At 40.2% G+C, this 27,235-nt stretch overlaps 1 protein-coding gene across 3 annotated transcripts in view; it reads left to right on the top strand.

The window, feature by feature from the left end:
• The first annotated feature begins 13,863 nt into the window (after window positions 1–13,863).
• BICD1 (BICD cargo adaptor 1) overlaps window positions 13,864–27,235 on the top strand; it is a 251,591-nt gene continuing 238,219 nt past the window's right edge. For all 3 annotated transcript variants that reach the window (XM_070789827.1, XM_070789826.1, XM_070789828.1), the window contains exon 1: window positions 13,864–14,205. In XM_070789827.1, the coding sequence (XP_070645928.1) occupies window positions 13,993–14,205 (213 nt within the window). In that variant the 5' untranslated portion in view covers window positions 13,864–13,992. The remainder of the gene's footprint in view (window positions 14,206–27,235) is intronic.

Below are 27,235 nucleotides of genomic sequence, written 5' to 3'. Positions count from 1 at the left end.
TTTGAAATAGCTCAACTGGAATTCCATCACCTCCACTAGCTTTGTTTGTAGTGATGCTTCCTAAGGCCTACTTGACTTTGCATTCCAGGATACATTCCCTTTCTTTCCCTTCCAGGTAAGGGAAGTTATTGTAAGGGCTAAAACTACTAAAATACTTAGAATAAAACATAGGTTTAAATCTTCATAACTTCAGATTTGGTAATGGATTCTTAGATATGACACTAAAAGGAAAGGGAAGGGGAAAGGGAGAAGGACACTTACCAGCAGTTCTACACACATTTTAAACCCAGTTAGCCAGATCTTAGTCACTAGCAAGTGACTTAATGTCCTAACTTAAATGGCCATATTTATTACATGGCCATGTACACAGTGAGAAATTGGAGATGTAATCATTATAGAAGAAGGGAATAGATGTTGAAAGACATGAAACAGTGAGCCATATGCCATGATTTAACTCATCAGCTATCTTTTCATCAATATCTTCAGTTTCCATGTACCCTAGTCCTCTTGCACACTCACAGATAAAACTATAATCCTACATTGATACAACTACTATTAATATCATCTCTACTGTTACAACTCGGTCCTCTAAAAAAAAAACCATACAGCTATGTGGTTTTTAGCACTTCTATAAATTCATTGTTTTTAACTTCAGCTGGAGTTTTGACTCAACTGGGTGACAAAAATTTATTAAAAAACAATATTTATAGTTCTTTGATCCATGCATGTGGTGCTAAGTTGCTTCAGTTGTGTCCTACTCTGCAACTCCAGGGACTGTACCTCACCAGGCTCCTCTGTTTATGGGATTCTTCAGGCAAGAGTCCTGCAGTGGGTTGCCATGCCCTTCTCCAGGGGATTTTCCCAACCCAGGAATAGAACCCATGTCTCCTGTATTGGCAGCTGGGTTCTTTACCATTAGTGCTACCTGGGAAGCCACTCTTCGATCCATGTGCATGCCAAGTAGCTTCAGTCCTGTCCAACTCTTTGCCACCCAGTGGACTGTAGACCCCCAGATTCCTCTGTCCATTGGATTCCCCAGGCAAGAATAATGGTATGGGTTGCCATTTCCTACTCTGTCTTTGATCCATAGCACCTTATAAAACTTTAGCTGGATTTATCACTTGAACTGCTAACATATAGTTCTGCACACTAGAGTTGTTCTCAAAATAAACTTTATAAAAAAGAGGAATTGGTATTTTAAAGCAGGTGACTCAGAACATTGTCTTAGATCAAGAAAATCAAGGCTCATCAGAGGACAAATGCTAAAGAAATAATGTTACAGGGAAGAACTGACTCCATGTTGGATCTGTTTCTTTTACTTTAATCTTTGCTTCCTGTTGCCTTTGTTCATTGAAAGGATACTGTTCATACATAACGGCCTGCCTTGGGGAACGCTGCCTCTCTGCCTGAATGCCTTTAAACCAAAATGCCTTTGTTCAAAACCCTGTCTACCTGTAGATGGCTACAGGAAGGAAGAAATTGACACATTCCCTTTCCCAGGCTGGCCATTCCAGGAGGTAACTGCAAGATTAATGAAATTTTTACTTTACTTCCTCACCTCCCCCCATCTCTTTTCTTTTTTTTTTCTTTTTTTCCCCCTCATCTCTTTTCTACAGCAGAATCTAGTGTCCAGACCCTGATAAGATGGCTATTTTTAGACATTAGTCTGCCATCTTCTTGGTCAGCTGGCTTTCAGAATGAAGTTGTATTCCTTGCCTCCACACTTGCCTCATCTCTCATTTAACTGGCCTGTCATGTGGCAAGCAGAGTGAGCACAGACTCAGTAACAATAAGACCTGGTAGTCAGAATTTTTTAGTCTTCTATGAATGAAAGAGTAGTTACATTAGCTTGTATGCTGTTCAGTTCAGTTCAGTCACTCAGTCGTGTCCGACTCTTTGTGACCCCCTGAATAGCAGCACGCCAGGCCTCCCTGTCCATCACCAACTCCCGGAGTTCACTCAGACTCATGTCCATCGAGTCAGTGATGCCATCCAGCCATCTCATCCTCTGTCGTTCCCTTCTCCTCCTGCCCCCAATCCCTCCCAGCATCAGAGTCTTTTCCAATGAGTCAACTCTTCGCATGAGGTGGCCAAAGTACTGGAGTTTCAGCTTTAGCATCATTCCTTCCAAAGAAATCCCAGGGCTGATTTCCTTCAGAATGGACTGGTTGGATCTCCTTGCAGTCCAAGGGACTCTTAAGAGTCTTCTCCAACACCACAGTTCAAAAGCATCAATTCTTCGGTGCTCAGCTTTCTTCACAGTCCAACTCTCACATCCATACACGACCACTGGAAAAACCATAGCCTTGACTAGATGGACCTTTGTTGGCAAAGTAATGTCTCTGCTTTTCAATATGCTATCTAGGTTGGTCATAACTTTTCTTCCAAGGAGTAAGCATCTTTTCATTTCATGGCTGCAGTCACCATCTGCAGTGATTTTGGAGCCCAGAAAAATAAAGTCTGACACTGTTTCCCCATCTATTTCCCATGAAGTGATGGGGCTGGAGGCCATGATCTTCGATTTCTGAATGTTGAGTTTTAAGTCAACTTTTTCACTCTCCTCTTTCACCTTCATCAAGAGGATTTTTAGTTCCTTTTCACTTTCTGCCATAAGGGTGGTGTCATCTGCATATCTGAGGTTATTGATATTTATCCCAGCAATCTTGATTCCAGCTTGTGCTTCTTCCAGCCCAGCGTTTCTCATGATGTACTCTGCATAGAAGTTAAATAATCAGGGTGACAATATACAGCCTTGATGTACTCCTTTTCCTATTTGGAACCAGTATGTTGTTCCATGTCCAGTTCTAACTGTTCCTTCCTGACCTGCATACAAATTTCTCAAAAGGCAGGTCAGGTGGTCTGGTATTCCCATCTCTTTCAGAATTTTCCACAGTTTATTGTGATCCACACAGTCAAAGTCTTTGGCATAGTCAATAAAGCAGAAATAGATGTTTTTCTGGAACCCTCTTGCTTTTTTGATGATCCAGCAGATGTTGGCAATTTGATCTCTTGTTCCTCTGTCTTTTCTAAATTCAGCTTGAACATCTGGAAGTTCACAGTTCACGTATTGCTGAAGCCTGGCTTGGAGAATTTTGAGCATTACTTTACTAGCGTGTGAGATGACTGCAATTGTGCAGTAGTTTGAGCATTCTTTGGCATTGCCTTTCTTTGAGATTGGAATAAAAACTGACCTTTTCCAGTCTTGTGGCCACTGCTGAGTTTTCCAAATTTGCAGTTTCACAGCATCATCTTTCAGGATTCAATTCTGGTTCTTTCCAGATGAAATAAATGAAGGATAGATTTAACAATGAAGAAAGAACTAATGAGATGAGACTGTCCCCCAAATAGGCAAATGCTGGTAACAAAAATGGTAAAAAACAAGAATTAAAAAAAAAAACACACACACAAAATACATCATTTGGAAAGTAAATGAAAAAAAAAGTTGGAAAAATGCAATCCCAACTAAAATTAAATTGAGTGCTTTGAGAATACCAGTGCTGTTCTAGTGGGAAGATCCTTAAGTATTCAGGCTGTGGCTAAGAGACAAACCTAGAGAAGCTAATCATTACTCATTTTGAATATATAAAACAGGGAGAAAACAGTCATGTGGCTTCCCCCCCACCCCGACACAAAATATTCCAGCTTTTATTAATTAGCATCAGGCATCTTAGAAGAGACAAAAGATGAGGCAGCAGAACTGGGAAGGCTGTCTGAATAAACACACAAAATAGAGCAGACAGGACTCAGAAAGTCATGTGAGCAGAGGGAGCCAGCATCCTCTGGGAGTGCCCCTGGACCCAGGGGTGCTCCAGGATGGGCCAAGGGCAGCTGCCCAGACGGCTTGTATTTGAGCAGCTTGAAAATCAAGTCCCAGCTTCAGAAGGCATTGATGGGGGAACCTCACATCTACCTTGAGGATTCATTTGGAGGTCTCAGTGCATGAGGTTGTTTTGAAGCGTGGATTTCCTACCAGCAGTTCATAGCAGAGGATTCCAATGAACCACAGATGCACCTTCTTATTGTATGTTTTCCCCTCCATGTTTCTCCAGTCATGGAACTGTCTGCTCAGGCTGTCTCCACATCTTAAACTTCTCCTCATGACTTAATCTGCAGCAATCTGGTTTCTACCGTCTATGTTCCATGCAAGCTACTCTTGTCAAGAATATGAACCTCTGAGGGATGTAACATACAATATGATAAATGTAATCAACATTGCTGTATATTATATATGAAAGTCGTTAAGAGAGTGGGTTCTAAGAATTCTCATCACATGAAAAAATGTTTTGTTTCTATTTATTAAATTTTATATCTATATGAGATGGCAGATGTTCACTTACTGTGATAATCACTTCATGATGTATATAAGTCAAACCATTATGCTGTACTTCTTAAACTTATACCATGCTGTATATCAATTATATCTCAATAAGACTAGAAGAAAAAATAAACTTATAGGGAAAATTTTTTAAAAGATCTATAATCTGAGAACTATAAAACACTGATGAAGGAAATTGAAGGTGATTCAAAGAAATGGAAAGATATCCTATGCTCTTGGATTGGAAGAACTAATATTGTTAAAATGGCCATAATACCCAAAGCAATCTACAGATTAATTTGATCCCTATCAAATTACCCATGATATTTTTTCACAGAACTAGAACACATAATCCTAAAACATATGTGGAACAACAAAAGACCAAAAATTGCCAAAGCAATCCTAAGAAAAAAGAATGAAGCTGGAGGTATAACCTCCCCAGACCTCAGGCAATATTATAAAGCTACAGTAATCAGAACAACATGGCACTGGCACAAATAGACATTTACCTCAATGGAACAGAATAGAGAGCCCCCAAATAAATCCATACACCTATGATCAATTAATCTTCAACAGAAGAGGCAAGACTATACAATAAAGAAAAGACAGTGTCTTCAGCAAGTGGAGTTGGGAAAGCTGGACAGCTACATATAAATCCATGAAGTCTTCACACAGTATACAAAAATAAACTCAAAATTGCTTAAAGACCTAAATGTAAGACCATATACTATAAAACTCCTAGGTGAGAACACAGGGAAAACATTCTCTGACATAAATTGTAGCAATATTTTCTTAGATCAATCTCCCAAGACCAAAGAAATAAAAGCAAAAATAAACAAATGGAATCTAATCAAACTTAAAAGTTTTTGCACAGCAAAGGAAACCATAAAATAAACCAGGAAAGACAACATGCACCCTAATGTTTATGATAGTATTATTTACAATAGCCAAGATATGGAATCAATCTAAGTGCCCATCAAGAGATGAATGTATAAAGAAGATGTATACATATACAATGGAATATTGGTTTCCCAGGTGGCGCTAGTGGTAAAGAACCCACCTGCCAATGCAAGAGTCATAAGAGACAAGAGTTTGATCCCTGGGCCAGGAAGATCCCCTGGAGGAGGAAATGGCAACCCACTCCAGTATTCTTGCCTGGAGAATCTCATGGACAGAGGACCCTGGGAGACTACAGTCAATGGGGTAACAAACAGTTAGTCTTGACTGAGCAACTTAGCACAAACAAATGAGATAATCCCATCTGCAACATGGATGTACCTAAAGGTTATCATACTGGGTGTATACTGGGTGAATTCTGTCAGATTGAGAAAGACAAATATATGGTATCACTTACATGTGGAATCTAAAAAATAATACAAATGAACCTATATACAGAACAGAAACAGAATCAAGCACAGAAAACAAACATGGTTACCAAAGGAGGAAGTTAGCAGGGAGGATGGATCAATTAGGAATATGGGATTAACAGACACACATTATTATATATAAAAAACAAGAATTGACTGTACAGCACAGGGAAATATATTCAGTATCTTATAATAACCTATAATGGGAAAGAATCTGAAAAAATATACATATAGCTGAATCATTTTGGTATATATCTGAAACTAACACAATATTTTAAATCAACTATACTTGTCAACAAAGGTCCATCTAGTCAAGGCTATGGTTTTTCCAGTGGTCATGTACGGATGTGAGAGTTGGACTATAAAGAAGACTGAGCACAGAAAAATTGATGCTTTTGAACTGTGGTGTTGGAGAAGACACTTGCGAGTCCCTTGGACTGCAAGGAGATCCAACCAGTCCATCCTCAGGGAAATCAGTCCTGGGTATTCATTGGAAGGAATGATGCTAAAGCCGAAACTCCAGTATTTCGGCCACCTGATGTGAAGAGCTGACTCATTTGAAAAGACCCCGATGTTGGGAAAGATTGAAGTCAGGAGAAGGGGATGACAGAGGATGAGATGGCTAGATAGCATCACCGACTCAATGAACATGAGTTTGGGTAAGCTCTGGGAGTTGGTGATGGACAGGAAGGCCTGGCACTATGGTTCATGGGATAGCAAAGAGTCGGACACGACTGAGCGACTGAACTGAACTGATATTTCAATTAAAAAAAAATAAAGTGTATTACACTCAGTTCAGTTCAGTTCACTCAGTCGTGTCCGACTCTTTGCGACCCCATGAATCGCAGCATGCCAGGCCTCCCTGTCCACCATCAACTCCTGGAGTTCACTCAAACTCACGTCCATCGAGTCAGTGATGCCATCCAGCCATCTCATCCTCTGTTGTCCCCTCTTCCTCCTGCCCTTAATCCCTCCCAGCATCAGAGTCTTTTCCAATGAGTCAACTCTTCGCATGAGGTGGCCAAAGTACTGGAGTTTCAGCTTTAGCCTCATTCCTTCCAAAGAACACCCAGGGCTGATTTCCTTTAGAATGGACTCCCTACCACCAAAAAAAGAGAAAAAAATTAAAGAAAAAAAGAGTACTTACTTTGGTGTTGCCAAATTCAGTGACATTTCTGTGTACACATCTTATTTGACTTCACATCTTACTCGACCTTGATCTCTCAATGGCATTGACTTGGTCCTTATTCTTTCACACTTCAAACCTTCTCTTCTTTTGTTCCCTTCAGATGTTTCTCTCCTGATTTTCCTCCTACCACACTGAATGGTCCCCTTTCTTCAGGCTTCTCCTCTTCCAACTCAACATTTACTTGGCGTTCCTTAGGGATAGGTCCTGGATCCCTTCTCTTCTCTATTTACATTCTTTTACTAGATAATCCCATTCATTTTCTTTGTTTTAAATACCATTTAATACTAGTGATTTTTCAGAGGAGAATTTTTTGTATCTCCCAAGAAGTCTTTCTTAAATCTGGTCTTACATCCAATTATCTACAAATATTTCTATTCAAATGTCTCAAAAGTGTCTTGAACTTATGTCCAAATTAGAACTCTTAATCTCCAGCAACTCCCCTGCCCCAGCCTTCCAATCTAACTAATGCAAACCATTGTCCTGATTGCCCAAGTCAGGAAATTAGAATTTATTAATGGTTTCTTTTTCTCCTTTCTCCATCCTATATCTAATCTCCAACCAAGTCTTGAGACTTTTTCCATCCCCTCTCCCAGTGTATTCTGAATGTATCCACTTCTTTTTTCTACTGCCACCACCTTAATTCAGGCCATCATTTTTTTTCCTCTGGGACAATTGCAACAGCTTCCTAACTAGAGAACCTACTTCTATATTTTGATACCTCCAAACTTTTTTGGGCATAGTAGTGATATTCCTATGATACAAATCAAATAATTTCATTCCTGGCTGAATAACCAATAATATCCCACTGCATTGAGACTAAAACCCAAATTTCTTATTCTTTTTTTTTTGACTGTTAAGCAAAGGAAAGCTTCTGAACAGATTTGGGATCTCTATATAAATTCTGAGGCCACCAAAAACCAAGAGAAAAGAACATATGTTAACAACAAAGAAGCAATTAAGGAATTCTACTCAAATCTTGAAGAGTTGTGAAATGAAAGTTGCTCAGTCATGTCCAACTCTTTGCAACACTTTGGACTATACAGTCCATGGAATTCTCCAGGCCAGAATATTGAAGTGGGTAGCCTTTCCCTTCTTCAGGGCATCCTCCCAACCCAGGGATTAAACTGCGGTATCCTGCATTGCAGGCAGATTCTTTACCAGCTGAGCCACAAGGGAAGCCCCAGAATACTAGAGTGGGTAGCATATCCTTTCTCCAGCGGATCTTCCCGACCCAGGAATCGAACTGGAGTCTCCTGCATTGCAGGTGGATTCTTTACCAGCTGAGCTACCAGAGAAGCCCTGAAGAGTTGCCTTAGGCACAAATGATATTTGTCTTCAGTGTTCCTAGCCTCCTCCTTTTCAACCATTCTGTTCTTTCTTTGGTGTAACTATCAGAATCAGGGGGGAAAAAAAAGCAATTATAACTGTAAGTTTAGTAACTTTTTGCATTTTTAAAAAATGTACTTCTAATTATGAGATAATAGACTTCTTTTTTTATTACCAAAGAAGTTTCAGACGTCATTGAGGGGGATTAGAAAGAAGGGAAGAGGGTTAAAAAAAGTCCTTTCTAGGAGTCTCAAAAATCATAACTTATAATCCATCAGCTCTTCTGACTTTAAGGCTGATTCAGTTGTGCTAAGTCACTTCAGTCGTGTCTGACTCTTTGTGACTCTGTGGACTGTAGCCTGTCAGTCTCCTCTGTCCGTGGGATTCTCCAGGCAAGAATACTGGCTTGGGTTGCTGTATTCTTCTCTAGCAGATCTTCTCAACCTAGGGATTGCACCCGCGTCTCTTATGTCTACCTGCATTGGCAGATGGGTTCTTTACCACTAGTGCCACCTGGGAAGCCCAGGTTTGGTTAATAGGGCTGTTTAACAAGTTTTCTAGTTCATGTTGAGAAGCTAAACAGAACTATCTTGTCTCTTCTTGTTTCTGTGATGTGAAACTCATTTCTCTTGGAAATTTTTTACTCTGTGAACATTTACACTTTGAAACATCAGACTCTTTTTCTAAATTGAGATATAATTGACATAGAACATTGTATTAGCTTCAGGTGGGCAACAGCCAAAGTCTCTATTCTAACCTGCAAGTTTCCGAGTATGTTTCAGTGTTGCCTGTCTCTCTAGCGTAGTCTTAAACCATCTCCCCTTTGCTTAATCAACTTCAGCCTCTGATTTTTATTCTTCGCACTCACCAAGTTCTTTTGTGCCTTAGGTTTTTACACATGCTGTTCCCACTCCCTGGAAAGGTCTTCCCCTGCATTTTCCATGTCTAATTCCTTCATGTTCCTTAGATACTAAGATAAAATCACGTCTTCAGAGATCTCCATTGATTATCCTGTTATTTATTTTTTCTATCTCAATTTTATCCTTATGTGTATGCTCAGTCGTGTCTGACTCTTTGCGACCCTGTGGACTGTAGCCCTCCAGGCTCTTCTTGTCCATGGAATTTTCCAAGCAAGAACACAGGAGTGAGTGGATTGCCATTTCCTCCTTCGGAGGAGCTTCCTGACCCAGGGATCAAACCCTTGTCTCCTCTATTGGCAGGCGGATTCTTTACCACTGTGCCACCTGGGAAACTCCAATTTTATCCTTATTTTTCTTCAAAAATTTAAAGAAACAAGCACACATATGCTGCTTGAAAGCAGAAAGTGTTAGTCGCTCAGTCGTATCCAACTCTTTGAGTCAGTATGGACTGTATAACCCACCCAGCTCCTCTGTCCATGGAATTCTCCAGGTAAGAATACTAGAGGGAGTTGCCATTCTCTTTTCCAGGGCATCTTCCCGACCCAGGGATTGAATGTGGGTCTCTGGCACTGCAGGCAAATTCTTTAACTGTCTGAGCCATCAGGGAAGCCCATATGCTGTGTATTAGGTATCAAATACTATTCTATTCACAGCAATCTCACTAGTTGATTAAGTTATTATTCCATCTTTAAGGATGAGGCAACTGAGGCACAATAACTAGTAAGTGGTGAATTTGGATTTCGCCCCAAGCCAACTAGCTTGTGCTCTTAACCATTTATGCTGTATTTTGCCTGTCAATAGAAGAAGGCAATGGCAACCCACTCCAGTACCCTTGCCTGGAAAATCCCATGGACGAAGGAGCCTGGTAGGCTGCAGTCCATGGGGTTGCTAAGAGTCTGACACGACTGAGCGACTTTCACTTTCACTTTTCACTTTCACGCATTGGAGAAGGAAATGGCAAACCACTCCAGTGTTCTCGTCTGGAGAACCCTAGACGGGAGCCTGGTGGGCTGCCGTCTATGGGCTCTCAGAGAGTCGGACACAACTGAAGTGAATTAGCAGCAGCAGCAGCCTGTCAATGTCAAAATTTGGAATTATTGTATTACTTTCCTTTTTTGTTGTTGCTGTTTTTTTAATTTACGTTATTCTTTCCCTGTCCCTCCCAGAACATAAACTCCGTGAGTCAGGGATACTTGAACATTGTCATCTTATTGGTCATTGATTTCACAAGGCTTAACTGTTGTACCTCGGACACAATGAGTACTTAATAAACATTGGTTTAACCACTGAATGAATGAATGGGAGCAAGAGAAAACAATATTCATGCTGACAAAGTTGGTGAAACGTTGGTTTGAGGTGGTGGTGGTGGCAGTTTAGTTGCAAAGTCATGCCAGGCTCCTCTGTCCATGGGATTTCCCAAGTAAAAATACTGGAATGGGCTGCCATTTCCTTCTCCAGGGGATCTTCCTGACCCAGGGATCAAATCCACGTCTACTACTTGGCCGGCAGATTCTTTGCCACTGAGCCACCTGGGAAGCTCTGGTTTGAGGTACTAGACCACAAAAACACAACTTTTTAAAATATATTTGTTAGAAAGTATCATAAATGACTGGAAGTTGCAAAGATAAAGAAATATGAGGGAACCGTGCTTCTACAAATGATTTAAGAAATTATTTTCTGGGTACCTGACATTGATTTATATATATGTATGCACGTATATATGATACGGGAGACAGAAATGGTAACCCACTCCAGTATTCTTGCATGGAAAATCCCATGGATGGAGGTAGCCATGGGGTTGCAAAGAGTCGGACACAACTGAGCGACTTCACTTTCTTTCACTATGACACATATATGAATAAAGAGAGAAATATAACTGCAATACTGGAAGAGTATGATATATAAGGAAATGCTTACTTTTTTCAAGTTAAATACTGACTTAGAAAGGATCAAAGTTGTAATCAAATCTTAAACTATTAAACTAGTATACATGGCTTAATGAAGTTAGGCTGAATATATTAACAAAATTGTATCAATCAGGAAAATGGGGCATAGGCAATGGGTGGCAATGGAAACTTAGGAAAGTTACAGAATAAAACTCCATTCTTTGTTCTATCCAGAGGAAAAAGAGACACAGCGATCTACCCCAAGTGTTGTGATCCCTTTGAAGAACTGTGCTTATACTTTGTGGCGTGAGGGCATCCTGGGAAGAACGCAGTTTAGCTAACTGCAATTACAGGTTTCCTCTCCTTTTCTTCAGCAGTGCACGGTCATTCGTCCTTGTCACGGAGACTGGACACTAAAGGAGCACATGGGGTGGGGATGGGCTTCTTAACTGCAGTGAGATCAAGGCTGCAAAGCTGGAATAGAATTTCCTGCTGCTAAGTTGCTTCAGTTGTGTCCGACTCTGTTAGACCCCATAGATGGCAGCCCACCAGGCTCCCCCATCCCTGGGATACTCTAGGCAATAATACTGGAGTGGATTGCCATTTCCTTCATGGTGATCCAAATCCAAAACAAATTTCATGTGTTTTCTTTTTCCTTTCCCTTCCCTTTCCTCCTCTCCTCTCTCCTTCCCTTGCCTTCTCTTCTCTCCTTTCTTGATCAGATAATCACAAGAGAATATCCTGTTGTAACTGTGAGCATGTGGAAGGAATCTCTTGTTTTGGTCTATTTTTGAAGAATCACATCCAGAGAACCTGTTAGTCAAGGCTTTATAAGGACATTGTCATTTGCTCTTCCTCCCACACCATCAACCACTGTCTTTTATCCCTTCACCTTGTACACAATGAAGGGAGAGTCCTGCTTAAAGAGAGAGCGTGTGTGTGTGTGTGTGTGTGTATTTGAACACTTCTTGGCCACTTAGAAACAACTCTGCAATAAGTGCCACCAGGAGAGAGGGAAGAAACTGGTCAGGTCCTTGATCTATTGACTCCATAGCCTATTGCATGCTAAGTCACTTCAATCGTGTATGACTCTTTGCAACCATAAGGACTATAGCCTGCCAGGCTCCTCTGTCCATGGAATTTTCCAGGCAAGAATATTGGATTGGGTTGCTGTTTCATTCTCCAGAGAATCTTCCTGACCCAGGCATTGAACCCATATCTTTTATTGCCACATCTCCTGCACTGGCAGGCAGGTTCTTTACCACTAGCTCCACCTGGGATGCGCCTCCACAATCTACTAGTTACACAGAAATAGTGTAATTTTTTCATTTTCTGCTCCTATTGCTGCCTTTCTTCTTGGTTGTTCTCAATTCCCATTTCTTCTTCATTCTTTATTTTCTTTCACTCTGACCTTGCCTTCATTTCCTTTTGTGACTCTTCATTATCACTCTTCATATTGATTACAGTGGTCATTTTATAAGCATGTAATATAATTGTTGGTTTTGCATTAGTAATGAGTGAAGGTGAATAAACATAATGATTCAGGTTACAGCTCTAGAGTTATGATTAAATTTTGGCTTCATCAGTTAAGAGTTGCCTGACTTTGGGCAAATCACTCAAATTCCCTGTGCCTTTCTTTCATCACCTGTGAATTGTAATGGTTCAGACCTCAGAGCTGCTGTTAGGATGGGAGAGATTGCATATACCATACTTAGAATGCTTGGCACATGGTCTCCAGAACTGTTAGCTCTTTTTAAGACTATTTATTGTAGGGTACTGTTGATACTATATAGAGGGAATTTCATGCAGTTTTCCTTTATTGAAGAATCCGTGGAGTAGAACTACTGGGGCAAGAAATAATAGTACCCAGAGGCCTACATTATAGATCTTTTTCTAAGCAGTGATGTGATAAACTGGACACAGAAAGCTTGGGTGAGGGCAAACAATCTTTAGCGAAGACTGTCCTGAGACAGTAAGGTTACTTGGAGAGGGCAGAGGTGAAGGATAGGGAAAGCAGCGGGCACAAGGGGAGACGAAGGAGGCGGAAGGGGCGGAAGCAGGAACCTTGTGTGTGTGTGTCGGGGGGCGGGGTGCTCCTAGAAGGCTTTGGAAGCAGAGCGTTTGGGTGCAGAAGACCGGGAAGGGTGCTGCGAGACCGGGGCGTCTGAAAGAGGATGCTCGGGCCCCGGGCACGAGCGCGCTAGTTACCGTTTGCTTCTCTTCGAGGAAGGCACCGATTCCAGGCAGCTTCCTGAGCTTGGGCTCACGTCTCAGCGAGAGCCAGGCGCCTAAGTCACCCTCTGGGGCCTCGACACCCATCCGGCGGCCAGCCGGGCGGGCAGGGCCAGGCCGGGCTGGGGTCCCACCCCGCACGCGTCCAGCTTTCTCAGCCTCAGCCCCCGGCACCCGCGGTGCGGACCGGCGGGAGGCGCCTCCGGAGGTTTCCGTCTGGTCCCTCCCCCTCCCCCCGCGCCGACTCCGTCCGCCTCCCCGCCTCCCGCTCTGAGCCCCGGCCAGCGCGCAGGGAGGGAGCGGGCCGACGCTGCATCATTCCGCACCGGCTGCAGCGCGGCCGGAGGGAGCAGGTGGAGCGGGCGGGCGCGGCGAGCCGGAGCGCGGGACCTGGGGAGACTGCAGTGACGTTGCCCCGAGACATGGCGGCCGCGCGCCTCTGAATAAGCAGAATCGGAGCCCCTTGTCGCCCCCGGCCGCCGCAGCTGGGCCATGCCGCACCGCTGCTGACCGCAGGCAGGGTCCGGCCCGGAGGACACATGCCGCAGCAGCTGCCACCTCGCCGTTGATCCTCTCCCCTGCATTCTCCATGTTGCGTTTCTCGCCAGGTTCTCAGGCAGTGTAGCTGCGGCTGCCAGAGAGGCAATTCTTTTCCCGTTTTCATCCTTCCCTCTTTAGTTCCTTCTCCCTTCCCCCGCCTGCTTTGCATCCATCTCCTCCACCCGGTTACCCACTCCTACCTCCGTCCACCGGGGCTATGGCCGCGGAAGAGGTATTGCAGACTGTGGACCATTATAAGACCGAGATAGAGAGGCTGACCAAGGAGCTCACGGAGACCACCCACGAAAAGATCCAGGCGGCCGAATACGGACTGGTGGTACTGGAAGAGAAGCTGACCCTCAAGCAGCAGTATGATGAGCTGGAGGCTGAATACGACAGCCTCAAACAGGAGCTGGAGCAGCTGAAAGAGGTGAGTTGCCTGTCACCTCTTCCCCGCTCGGCCTGGTCCCCCCACCCTCGGCGCCCACTCATCATTTATAAAGTAGTCGGGAAGCTTACTATTGAAAGGACTGTTTCTTCACTTAGAACCCTTGTAGATAAGAAAAGATTGAAAGAGTCCATTGTTTTAGCCCCAAGAGGGAAATTGCCCAGGAAATGAATGTATAATCTGGAATTTGGGAGGCGACGGCTGTTTGGCCTGTGGGGGAGGGAGATTCGTAAGAGTCCTCAAGTCTCAGCACTCAGAGGCGACATTCAGCCGGGTCGGAATGCATAAATCAAACTTCTCAAAACTGCTGTTATATCAAGCTCAGGTTTCAGTGACAATCCCATAATCCACAAAGGCTTTGAGTAGGTTTGTGTTGAGGAGCCACAGTTTCAAAGGATGTAGAACCTCAGCCTTCTGATGAATGTAACCACTCCTTGATGAGATTGGAAACTGTTATTAAGAGAATTCCCCGCCAATCCCATTTGAAAAAGAGTGAGCACTCTTCCTTCTCCTTGGCTTTAGTTATCCTTGTCTGGCTGCAGGAGAAAAACAACTCTACTGCTGGGGATTGCTGCTGCCTCAGTTTCCCCTCTGAGTGAGGATGGGCCATGCCCAAAGTCTTATAAGGTCACCCTGACCAGGGAAAATTAAGTCCCCTACAGATGGTCTGAAAGAATGGCATACATCAAATGCATGAGTAGCGGTGCATTTCAAATAAGGCTCTTCTGTTTTAAATGACTGTGTATATAAAACCAGAATGTCACAAATGGACCGTGTATATCTAACAGTTGTCCTCTTTAATCTTTTGGTATTGGCTTCTTTTAAAGACTAGCTAATGTTTGGAAAAAAATAAGTAGTGAATATACTTTGATTTCCTATCAAAAGACTTAGAGGAATATACATATTGTTGAAGAAATTCAGTCTGTTTTACCCAATTCCTGAGGTACTATGTGTAGCATAAATGAAAATGTACACACTGCTTTTCTGTGTGGCACGTCTTTATTTTTATGTGCCTGTTGGCATTTAAAATGTTAATTTTAATCTCGTATATAATGTTAATCATACATGTTTTTCTTATAATGTACTCAAACAGTTTCTCAGGGGGCTGTCTTGTTTTGTATTATTATATTTAAGAAGCATGATCTATGACATATCTAATCAACCTGCCTTCTAATTTAATACATAATATGGTAAACATTTATACTTTCAGATATATATTATTTTTATTCTTATGCCTAAATGTAAAAAAAAAAATAAACATATGGTAAAAACCACAATTGGAAATCTGATTTTTTGTGTGTTAGGCTGTAAATTTCTAGTTTATGTTCTTTTGGTTTTGTCTTTTGTTTTTGTTTTTACCAAGTATATGTCTGTTCTTAACTACAACTAGATTTAATGGTATTTTCCAACTTAGATTAGGTCTTTACCTGATACGTTTAAATTCAATAATGATAAACCTGGTGAAGTCAGCAAACAGGATGGTGATTGTAATTTTCAGGGATGTTTTGATGTTGTCTACACTTATCAACACTGTTTTACCAAGACAAGGAAGTGCAAACCAGGCAATGTTAAGCCATCACCTCTTTGATAAAAGATGGTAGACTTAATTTAATGAAATGAATATAACTGTTGACTAGCTTTCCTGCTTGATTCAAATAACCCTACTACGGTTTTTCTGTGTCATTGCATTCACCATATATAGTAAACTTTAATGCAATTGTCGTTTGCCTTTACTAGACCATGTGTTCTCTAGGCAAGGAATCTGTCTTAATTAATATTGCATCCAAAGTCTTTAACACAAAGCCCACTACATAGTGAGCCTACAGTAAATATTTTATGAAAGAATAAATTTATACTGGAAGAATATATACTTTATCAAGCATTCACCAGTCCATATTGGTTAGCGTCAGAGAAAGACTAAGAAAATGAGGAAGTATATGTAGTGACTAGTGTTAAAAGCTACCTGTATTACTTTCATCAGCATCATAGGAAAAATGAGAAAAAATGTTTTATAAGAATATTGTGACATTTTTCTTAATATAGAATAATGCAAATACCAATTACAATTTTTTTCCTACAAAAATTGAGGTGTATTTTGTTCTGTATATCAGGAGATTAACAAATATTTATCAAAATTATTGTCAGCAAATGATACTTGTTTACATATGTATTTTGAGTTTGCATTTAGCATAAATATAATTGAAAGTTCCCAGTGAACTGGCTTATACAATTATATAAAAGTGTATTTTAGGGTAATAAAATTAATCATTATATTTGATAGTGAGACCTGTTATTTTGACCCTTTAAACACAATGTATCCTTTAGGTGGGAGTATTATTTAAATGAGCTAAATCAGTCTCAATAATATTTCCTGTGTGAAAAGTAAATGTAAAATAATTGTGGAAACTAAAATATTGCGGTGATGATATCACATAGAAGTCATTTTTGAAAAACACATTTTATTAGTGCTCTGATTTATCAAAAGGAAGTTTCGTTCGTTTGAAGGTATATATAGGAAATGATGTTGCTGCACTAAACTATAAAGCCAAGTATAAAATCTTTGGTTTATTTCCTAGCTGTTTCAACAGATATAATTTATTTAAAAGTAGTTGGACCAGTCAACAGAAAAATACTGTGCTAAGTTCAAGTTGGACATTAGTAATTTGCAGTGTCGCGACATGGCTCAGTCTTTACAGGTCATGTTGTTTTCAAGAGTCAGCACCCAGCAATGCTGCTGCCCCCCTTTCCCAGGCTGTGTACAGCTCTGACTGTAATGCATGTGAGCAGTATTGCTGAAGATGTGCAGAATCAAAATGATTAATTCACTAATTGTTATCTAGTTACTTTCTTTCCTAAGCCTGGAATGTTCTTTGTCTTGGCTTCATAACATTAGGGCTCTGCCCTGTGCCTACATGACTGTTGCAATTACAAAAGAACATGCTAAGTTGCTTCAGTCGTGTCCGGCTCTGTGCGACCCCATAGACGGCAGCCCACCAGGCTCCCCCGTCCCTGGGATTCTCCAGGCAAGAACACTGGAGTGGGTTGCCATTTCCTTCTCCATACTTGAAGAAAAAAAAATACTAATGCTGTGAAAAAAGAATGACTTCTGACATCATCATACTGCTCTCCTTTTCATTATCTTTGGAGAGCGGGACAAAGTACATCTCCACTAAAATACTTGACCATGGCTTTATGATTTCACGGATGATGCTTGCTTTTCAGTGGCCTGAGGGCCTGGCTGGGCGTAGTTTTGGGATGTGTGTAAATGAGCACTGTGCCTGTCACCCAGGCCAAAATAGTATTTGAAGAAGAGTCATGGTTCTAAAATAATTTGAAAATTAAACATTCATTTTAAAAAAAGAAAAAAATCCTAAAATTTAACTTTAAGAGTTGTGTTTTTTGGCTTTAAAAATGTTTAAAATGTAGAGAAGTTTGTTTTTTTTTTAAATGTAGAGAAGTTTTAAGAGATCCTCTTCGAAAGGAATGATTCAGCATTCCTGGTAGCGTGAAAACATGTCCATGTGACAACTTTAGAAAAGTTTGGCAGCTAGGTTACAGTGCACTCTCTACTAAGAATCTTTTACCTCATTTCCTCCTTTTGTCAGCCTGACACTAAGGATAGACACAGGGTGCTGAGGGAGCATTTTGTGGACACAGAGCAGCTTTTCCTCTTATAGCCAACTTGATGCTTTTTCAGGATTCTAATTAAATCGTCCAAGAAATAAACACTGAACTTAAATGTTTTTAGAGATTGTCATATTAGGGACCTGACGAAAGTCATTTAAGTACCTGAGTTCATCTTTAAACAGAACTCATTTTTTTCCCCTCTTATGGTTAGAAAGATTGTTAGTTTCTCTTCTCTTTGTAAATTCTAAATCGTAAAATCATATGGGGGGAAAATCCCAGATTTATTTTCCAGTCTATGAAGAAACATAGAGAAAGTATTTATTTATCTAAGCTAGTAGTTTTACTGTTTTTAAAGAAGAAATGTTATACTTACAGTTGCATTTATTATCAAGTTAATGAAAACATCTAAAGTATGTGGACATATACTTTTGGAAAGTGTTTATAAGCAACCTCAACAAGCAAACATAATCACACTTTCAATCATATTTCTTCTTTATTTATTTATTTTTTTACCTAGTTTCTCTAACTTGCGGGCTTCCCTTGTGGCTCACCTGGTAAAGAATCCTCCTGTAATATGGGAGATCTGGGTTCTGTGTCTGGATTGGGAAGATCCCCTGGAGAAGGGAAAGGCTACCCACTCCAGTATTCTGGCCTGGAGAATTCCATAGACTGTATGGTCCATGGGGTTGCAAAGAGTCGGACATGACTGAGCAACTTTCACTTTTTCTCTAACTTGCACCATTTTTTTTTCTTTTTATTTCAACTCAAAATTTCATCTCCAGCGAAGTTATTTCTCAGATACTACTTGGCAAAATTTTATCGTCTCTCATCACATTCATCATGTTTGCATGAACATGTACAGCAGCCATGATTTGAAGATGGTTTTCAAAATTTAATACTTACAAATATTCTCCCCTGTCTTCCTCTTAAATATGCTCGTACTGTATGGATATTGCATTCCAAATTTGAAAATACGGTAATTAGCTTGCATGTTGAAATACATAGTAAAGGACTTTCCCACACCTAAGATTTTACCTGTAAACATGGCTTTGAAGGAGAGGAGGGTATAAAGAGGTGCAGAGTCTGACTGTTAAATAATTGATTATGCTGAAGGAGAAGTGGCAGAAAATGAAATTGGGAAAGTATCAGTGACTGTATTTTGTCTTAGAGATGGGGAACCATTAAAAGGAAATGAAAGGAAACAGTAACTGTTTGGTGCCTTACATCTTATTTAATCTTCAAAGTAACTCAGAGGTTTATTGCCTTTTTGTTTTAACAGATAAGAAAATAATTAAAGTAATAAAGACTTGAACTATGTATACAGCCCCATTTAGGACTAGGCACTTTGCATGCCTTATCTGTAATTCTTACAGCAATCCTTTTACAAGATAGATATGGCTTGCATCATACAAAAGAGAAAACCTAGTCTTAGGGAAGCTAGGGGTCCTTCCCAAGGCCACAAAGTGAAGTGGTGAAACCTGGTTCAGGAAGAAACTCATTTTCTTTGCACTTATTACCTGAGAGGCTCCAACACCTGAGTCAGCATGTGGTTAAGAAGGTCATGGTGTTGGTCATAGAGGGTGGATTGGAACTGCAGAGGCAGTAGAGGTAGTGGTGTGAGGGGGTACAAAACCTGAGGGCTGTTAAGGGGATGTAGGGTGGAAGGTGGTGTTGGATGTGACCGGTTGTGGAGAGTGAAGAAGAGAGTAGGTTTGAGAATACCAGGATGGATTAGAAGGTGGTTTCATTCACAAAGGAAGGTTCTAGGGGGAAAGTTTTAGACGGCAAAGTTGATGCCTGAGTTATATGAGTTTTTAAAATTCATGTTTTCCTTGAGGGGAGGCATAAGTTGCTTGATAAATTAAAATACTCAACTCTTAGTTTAATAAAACAAATGAATAATTTGCGCAGTTGGCTGTCATTTTATTCAGTCCTAATTTCCAGAATATGGAATACACAAATAATTTAACAATGTTTTCACCAGTTACTCTGATTGCATTCTGAATTAGGAGATGTGCCAACTCATAAACAGTGGGCAAGAAGCTGGGCTGGCCCAGTGAGGAAAACCAGCCCTTGCTGACCTCGTGGGTTAGGGGTGGTAGGAGCAGCAGCACCCCAACCCTCACTGACTGAGTGCACTAGCACTTTTTCTTTTTTTGGCCACAAGAGTTTGACTGCTCTTTAAAAATTATAGCTGTATAATTATGACCATTTGTGGCAATGATCCTAGTCAAGTAAAAGCGTAGACAATTAAGTAGTTTCCCCTACCTTTCCTCCCAGTTCTGTCTCTGTGTTAGCACTTTGGTGAGTATTCTCTTATACTTGTTTTAAATATCTTTAAACATGTGAATCCACATGCAAGTTTTTTGTTGTTCTTTTGTTTTTATTAAAATGAAATAATGTCATACATATTACTTTGTAACTTGACATTTAAATTTAATAGTATATCCTTTTAAAATGAAGTATTTCTAGGGCAGGACTGTATTTTTAAGGCACTGATGTTTCAAGTATGAAGCAAATGGGACTGATTTGGGAAGAAAACCAGAGAGCCTCAGGGAGTGTGTTTGGCACTGGAGGCTGGAGGGGGTGGGGAGGTGACCAGAGTTGGCCCTAAGGCTAGCTTGGGTGGTCTGTGAGAGAGAAAACATGTGTGTGTGTGTCATAGAAACTGGTGGAATTTGTTGGGTTGCCCCATGACAGGCCTGTGTGATAATACCAAGGGAAATGATGGAAAGTTTTCTGGGTGAATTAGCAGTGATTTTGATTCCCTGTCTTCTTGGCTGGTGTTGGAGCTACATGGATCACCATAATAGGTGGCTGGTTTCCAGGGCCAGCAAGAGCTGGTCCTGCATCCTGCAGTATGGCCACATCCTGTCCATGCCGGGTCCTGGGGAGAAGCCAAGATGATGCAGAAGCAACTGGGATTCATTACGTGATCCCTTCTTTGCCCTGTGATACTTGAGGTTTTGTTTTGTTTTTAACTTTTCAGAAAAAATTACTTTTATTATAATACTACTTTGGTTATAACTATAAATATAATTTACTTTTATTGAAGACAATAAAGTACCCAAAATTATGAAGAAAATTAAAACCATCCATAATTTTTATTGGCCTAGTATTTTATAATCTACATTGTCAACTATTTTACATTTTATACCAACTGGATTTTTTTTTTTCTTTAGATTGTCCATTACTTCTTTTTTTAAAAACACAGGCTTCATCAGAGGCATGTCCATTACTTCTTGTTTTATTTCATTTATTCATTCAAAAATTTTTACTCAGTGGCTACTATGTTGGTGGCACTGTGCTGCTTTCTGAAGATAGCAAGATGGGATTCCCTGAATGAAGCTTATGGGGAGAGAGTCAGCAATCACACACACATGTCAGATGTGAGAAATGCCATGAGTGAAGAGATGAAGGCTTGCTGGGGAAAACACGATCAGGAAAAACCTCTCCCAGGGATGACATTTGAGCCCAGATCTGAGTGATTAGAATGAGCCAGTCAGGTAGAGATTGAGGGAAGTGAATTTTAGGAAAAGGAACAAGTACAAAGATTGTGGAACTCTGCTGGTGGTTGTTAGGGGAAATGGTGGGTCATTTTGCCCTGTAAAATCAACTGTTCATATAAAGAAGATGTGGTACAGTGGAATACTACTTAACCATAAAAAGGATGAAAAATTTTGCTGTTTGCAACAACGTGGATGGACCTGAAGGGTATTATGCTTAGTGAAATGTCAGACAGAGATGAGACTTCCCTGGTGGTCCAGTGGTTAAGACTTTGCTCTTCCACTTCAGGGGGCTTGGGTTCAATCCCTGGTCAGGGAACTAAGATCTCGCATGCCACATGGCATGGCCAAAAAAAAAAAAAAAGAGGAAGGCAGAGTGTTATCACATACGTGTGCATGCTTAGTCACTTCAGTCGTGTCTGACTCTGTGACTCTATGGACTGTAGCCCATCAGGTTCCTCTGTCCATGAGATTCTCTAGGCAAGAATACTGGAGCCGGTTGCTATGCCCTCCTCCAGGAGATTTTCCCGACCCAGGGATCAGACCTGCATCTCCTGTGTCTCCTACATTGCAGGCAGATTCTTTGCTAAGCTACCTGGGAAGCCCATTATCACTTGTATATGGGATCTAAAAAATAAATGAATGAATGTATCAAAACAGAAACAAGCTCCCAGATATAGAAAACAAACTAGTGGTTACCAGTGGAGAGGGGCAAGACAAGGATAGGGGATTAAGAAATACAGACTATTATGTATTAAATAAATAAGCTGCAAGAATATATTGTACAACATAGGGCCTATAGCCGATATTTTATAATAACTTTAAATGGAGTATAATATATAAAAATTTTGATTCATTATGTTATACATCTGAGAACTAATATAATATTGTAAATCAATGATACCTCAGTAAAAAGGGAAAATTAGAAACATTCATTTGAAAAATGACCATCCATAAAGTAGTATATTATCTTTAGATTCTTCAAATAAGATTTTGGAGCTCAACATTGGAAGTGTTTGTACAGAGCCTGGATACCCCGTGAGGTCTTCTTTTTGAAGAGGTGACAGACTACTCACTAGGATCAGTTGGCGGGTGATTTGTAAAGCTACTGCTGCCTGGACCCCATCTGAGACAGTTCAGCCATTGGAGGTAGAGCGGGGCTTCAGCATGTTAACCCCACTCCCATGGGTGCAGCCAGGGCTGACAGCCTCTCTCCTAGAAACTTCCAACTCTAGGAGTAAGTGACTCTGTAGAAATGTGAGTGTTTAGTAAGAAAAACTGGAAAGTCATGAGCTAGTACGTAGACCTCAGTCACACGTGTTTTTACTTCTCTAATTCCTATAAATGAAGACACGGGAAAGGCTTTTTTTCTGTAATTGAAGACATGAGAAACCAACAGATATCATCAGAAGCTTAATTGCATTAGACAGTTAAGATGTGTGCTAAAAGTGTATATTTTCTGATCTTTCAGGGTTCTTTAAAGTTTTTTTTTAAAAGTTATTTGTCTCCTTTTGTATGAAATTTATTTTAAAAGTTATTTGTCTCCTTTGTTGTGTCTGTTTTCTTGCTCTGTTACAAATTTTGTTGTTGTTCAGTCACTAAGTTGTGTCTGACTCTTTGCAATTCCATAGACTACAGCATGCCAGGCTTCCCTGTCATTCACTATCTCCTGGAGTTTGCCCAAACTCATGTCCATTGAGTTGGTGATGCCATCCAACCATCTCATCCTCTGTCATCCCCTTTTTCTGCCCTCAATCTTTCCCAGCATCTGGGTCTTTTCCAATGAATCGGCTCTTTGCATCAAGTGGCCAAAGTATTGGAGCTTCAGCTTCATCATCAGTCCTTGCAATGAATATTCAGGGTTGATTTCATTTAGGATTGACTAATTTGATCACTTTGCTGTTCAAGAGACTCTCAAAGAGTCTTCTCCAACACCACAAATCAAAAGTATCAATTCTTCGGCGCTAAGCCTTCTTTATGGTCTAACTCTCACATCCATATATGACTACTGGAAAGACCATAGCTATGTCTATACAGACCTTTGTCAGCAGGGTGATGTCTCTGCTTTTTAATACACTGTGTAGATTTGTCATAGCTTTTTTTCCAGTGAAAGTGGAGTTGCTCAGTCATGTCCGACTCTTTGCGACCCCATGGACTGTAGCCCACCAGGCTCCTCCGTCCATGGAATTTTCCAGGCAAGAGTACTGGAGTGGGTTGCCGTTTCCTTCTCCAGAGGATCCTCCTGACCCACGGATTGAACCCAGGTCTCCTGCATTGTAGGCAGCCGCTTTTACTGTCTGAGCCACCAGGGAGCAAGCATCTTTTAATTTTGTGATTGTAGTCACCATCTGCAGTGATTTTGGAGCCCAAGAAAATAAAGTCTGTCACTGTTTCCATTGTTTCCCCATCTATTTGCCATGAAGTGATGGGACTAGATGCCATGATCTTAATTTTTTGAATGTTAAATTTTAAGCCAGGTTTTTCATGCTCCTCTTTCACCTTCATCAAGAGGCTCTTTAGTTCCCCTTCACTTTCTGCCATTAGGGTAGTATCATCTGCATAGCTGAGATTGTTGATATTTCTCCCAGCAATCTTTTTTTTTTTAGTTGAAGGATAATTGCTTTACAGAATTTTGTTGTTTTCTGGCAAACCTCAACAAGAATCAGCCATAGGTATACATACATCCCCTCCCTTTTGAATCTCCCAGCAATCTTGATTCCAGCTTGTGCTTCATCCAGCCCAGCGTTTCACATGATGTACTCTGCATGTAAGGGTCACATAAGCAGGGTGAAATATACAGCCTTGACATACTCCTTTCCCAATTTTGAACCAGTCCATTGTTCCATGTCTGGTTCTAACTGTTGCTTCTTGACCTGCACACAGGTTTCTCAGGAGGCAGGTAAGGTGGTCTGCTACTCTCATCTCTTTAAGAACTTTCCACAGTTTGTTGTGATTCACACAGTCAAAGACTTTAGTGTAGTTAATGAAGCAGAAGTAGATTTATTTTTGGAATTCCCTTGCTTTCTCTATGATCCAGTGGATGTTGGCAATTTGATCTCTGGTTCCTCTGCCTTTTCTAAATCTACCATGTACAACTGGAAGTTCTTGGTTCTTGTACTGTTGAAGCCTAGCTTGAAGGATTTTGACTATTACCTTGCTAGTATGTGAAATGAGCACAGTTGTACTGTAGTTTGAACATTTTTGGCATTGCCCTTCTTTGCGATTGGAATGAAAACTGACCTTTTCCAGTGCTGTGGCCACTGCTGAGTTTTTCACATTTGCTGGTATGTTGAGTGCAGCACTGTAACAGCATCATCTTTTAGTATTTGAAATAGCTCAGCTGGAATTCCATCACTTCCACTAGCTCTGTTCATAGTAATGCTTCCTAAGGCCCACTTGACTTCACAGTCCAGGATATCTGGCTGTAGGTGAATGACCACACCATTATGGTTATATGGGTCATTAAGACCTTTTTTGTATAGTTCCTCTGTATATTCTTGCCACCTCTTCTTAATCTCTTCTGTTTTTGTTAGGTCCTTACCATTTCTGTCTTTGATTGTGCCCATCTTTGCATGAAATATTCCCTGGTATCTCCAATTTTCTTGAAGTGATCTCTAGTCTTCTCCATTCTGTTGTTTTCCTCTATTTCTTTGAAAATTCATAAATATTTATTAATTTAAAGTTTGCAAATTCATAAAGAGAATTGCTTTGGTGGGTTGATCTTTAACTTCCAGGGGTTATTCTCACCTGTTCTTTTAGTTATTCTTAGTGTTTCAAACACTATTTTATGGAGAAATAGCACAACTCTAAAATGTAATATTTAACCGCTGTGTTTCTATCTTTCTATTTAGAGTTGAAATAAAGAGACCTGTTTACATTCATGGGCAGTACATAATAACAGTAGCAATTTCCTTAAGAATGTTTTTTGCAGTTTGGCCTGAGTCTGTAAATAGAAGGCTCAGAATGATGGGTCTTTGTTTTTCTCTGGCACCCTGCAGAGTAATGTGGAATCAAATGCCACTGCTAAAGAGCTCTTAGCCGTCAATTTTTGAAATTGAAAAAGGTTTATATTATAACATGAATGTGCCTTGTTGATAAGCCTCACTGATTGCCATTCTCTAGATAGTATTAGATTTTTTGAAGTTGATCTCAATGTGAGATAACTAGATGGAGACAGGATAAATTTAATCTTGTACATGATTTTGTTTGATGAGCTGAAAGTAATGTCGTCTTACAGACTATCTTTCTGGCATACATGGCCATTTTCCTCCCCTTTAAATTGTAATCTGATATTCTTTCTCCTAATGCTGATATATGCATGGAGCCTTTAAGCTCAAAACCTCAAGGACATACAATTAGGAGAAAAAGCAACCATTAGAAAGAAGGATATATTATGTAAAGTTTAAAAATAAAATAAAATTAAAAAAAAAAGAAGGATATAATACACTTGAAAACAAATTATAAATACTTTTGAATTTTTGGCCCTTTGATTTATATTTAAGTTGATAAAGGTTCTTAGTGTCGGTAATTCACAATTAACTATGATTTAATTATTTCATTCTAATGATCTAAACAGCAATAACCCTTTTGTTAATATTTTAAAATAATTTAGAACTAGAATCATTTTTTTTTTAAGAATTCTTAGGTTCTCTATCTTAATCACTGCAGTTATTTCCAATCAAGTTTTATATGCTCTTTTCATTTTAGCCGAATAGATAATATATCTTTGCAAGTCACATTGAAGCATTTGGGATAATATGAGCTATTATTTGCTAAAATTGAGACCAGGATCTCAAACCACAATTATATTTTTAGACAATGGTTACAGTAAGACATTTCAGGAAATGACAATGAAAAGAATCGTCAATTCCAAGAGAAAATTTTATAAGTTGCATTTTAATTTGTGATGCTAAATGTGATTTAGAAACGTGGACAATGGACACCAAAGTAAATACCAAGAACAAGTAGGTCATTGCATAAAGCTGACTAAGGTTCATTCATTCTTTTCTACAATAACAATATATTTAATACCTCCTATGTGTTAAGCACAGATCTAGGTGCTGAGAATGCAGCAGAGACAAGACCAACAGGAATATACATGCTCATGAAGTTTACATTCTGCAGGAGAATGGAAGGGGAAACAATAAACAAAATAAATAAGTAAAGTAGAATGTTAGATAGAGAAAAATAGAGCAGGGAAGGGGGAAATGGCAAGATAAGTGGGGAAAGGTCAGAGGGAGCCTGGAGAGGGATGGCCAAGAGAGTGTATAGCTGGAAGGAGGTGGGGAGTGGTGTGAGCAGTAGATGAGGTCAGAGAAGGAATGAGTATCAGTGATGCAGCAGCTTTTAAATTATTACCAGGACTTTGGCATTTGTTCTGAGTTATATAGGAAATTTCTGGAGGTTTTGAGCACAAGAGTCACAATGGCCTACTCTTCCCTCCCCCTGACCTGTGTGTACATTCAAGGACACTGTAACCTCTTTCAGGGAAAGGATTTTAATTAATCTGGTAATTTATGAGATTTGTTGCATTCTCCTCTCTGCCTTACCTATAGCAAGTGTTTAAGAGATGTTTATGGTATTGCGTTCATTTAGGGTGAAAAAAGAGATGAAATAATTAAGGTGGTTATTTTGAAAAGAAGTTGAACTAGACTGTCCTTGTTTTAAAAATAATTATGTGTTTGACGAATTAAACCAGCTTCCAAAAAAAGATACTGTGTTGTCTTGCCTTGTTCCTTGAACCAGAATCTTTACCTAACTTTCTTCTACTCTCTGTCCCTTATTCTGGACCATCTGAGCCACTTGGTAGCCACTAGTCTAATGTGATATAAGGACAATTTTATATTGTATTACTGGTTCTGTGCCATGATATTCTAGTC

This window comes from Bos indicus, chromosome 5 (assembly GCF_029378745.1).
Source record: "Bos indicus isolate NIAB-ARS_2022 breed Sahiwal x Tharparkar chromosome 5, NIAB-ARS_B.indTharparkar_mat_pri_1.0, whole genome shotgun sequence".
NCBI lineage: Eukaryota > Metazoa > Chordata > Mammalia > Artiodactyla > Bovidae > Bos > Bos indicus.
Note: the sequence above shows the minus strand (reverse complement) of the source record. Positions and strands in the feature narration are given on the sequence as shown.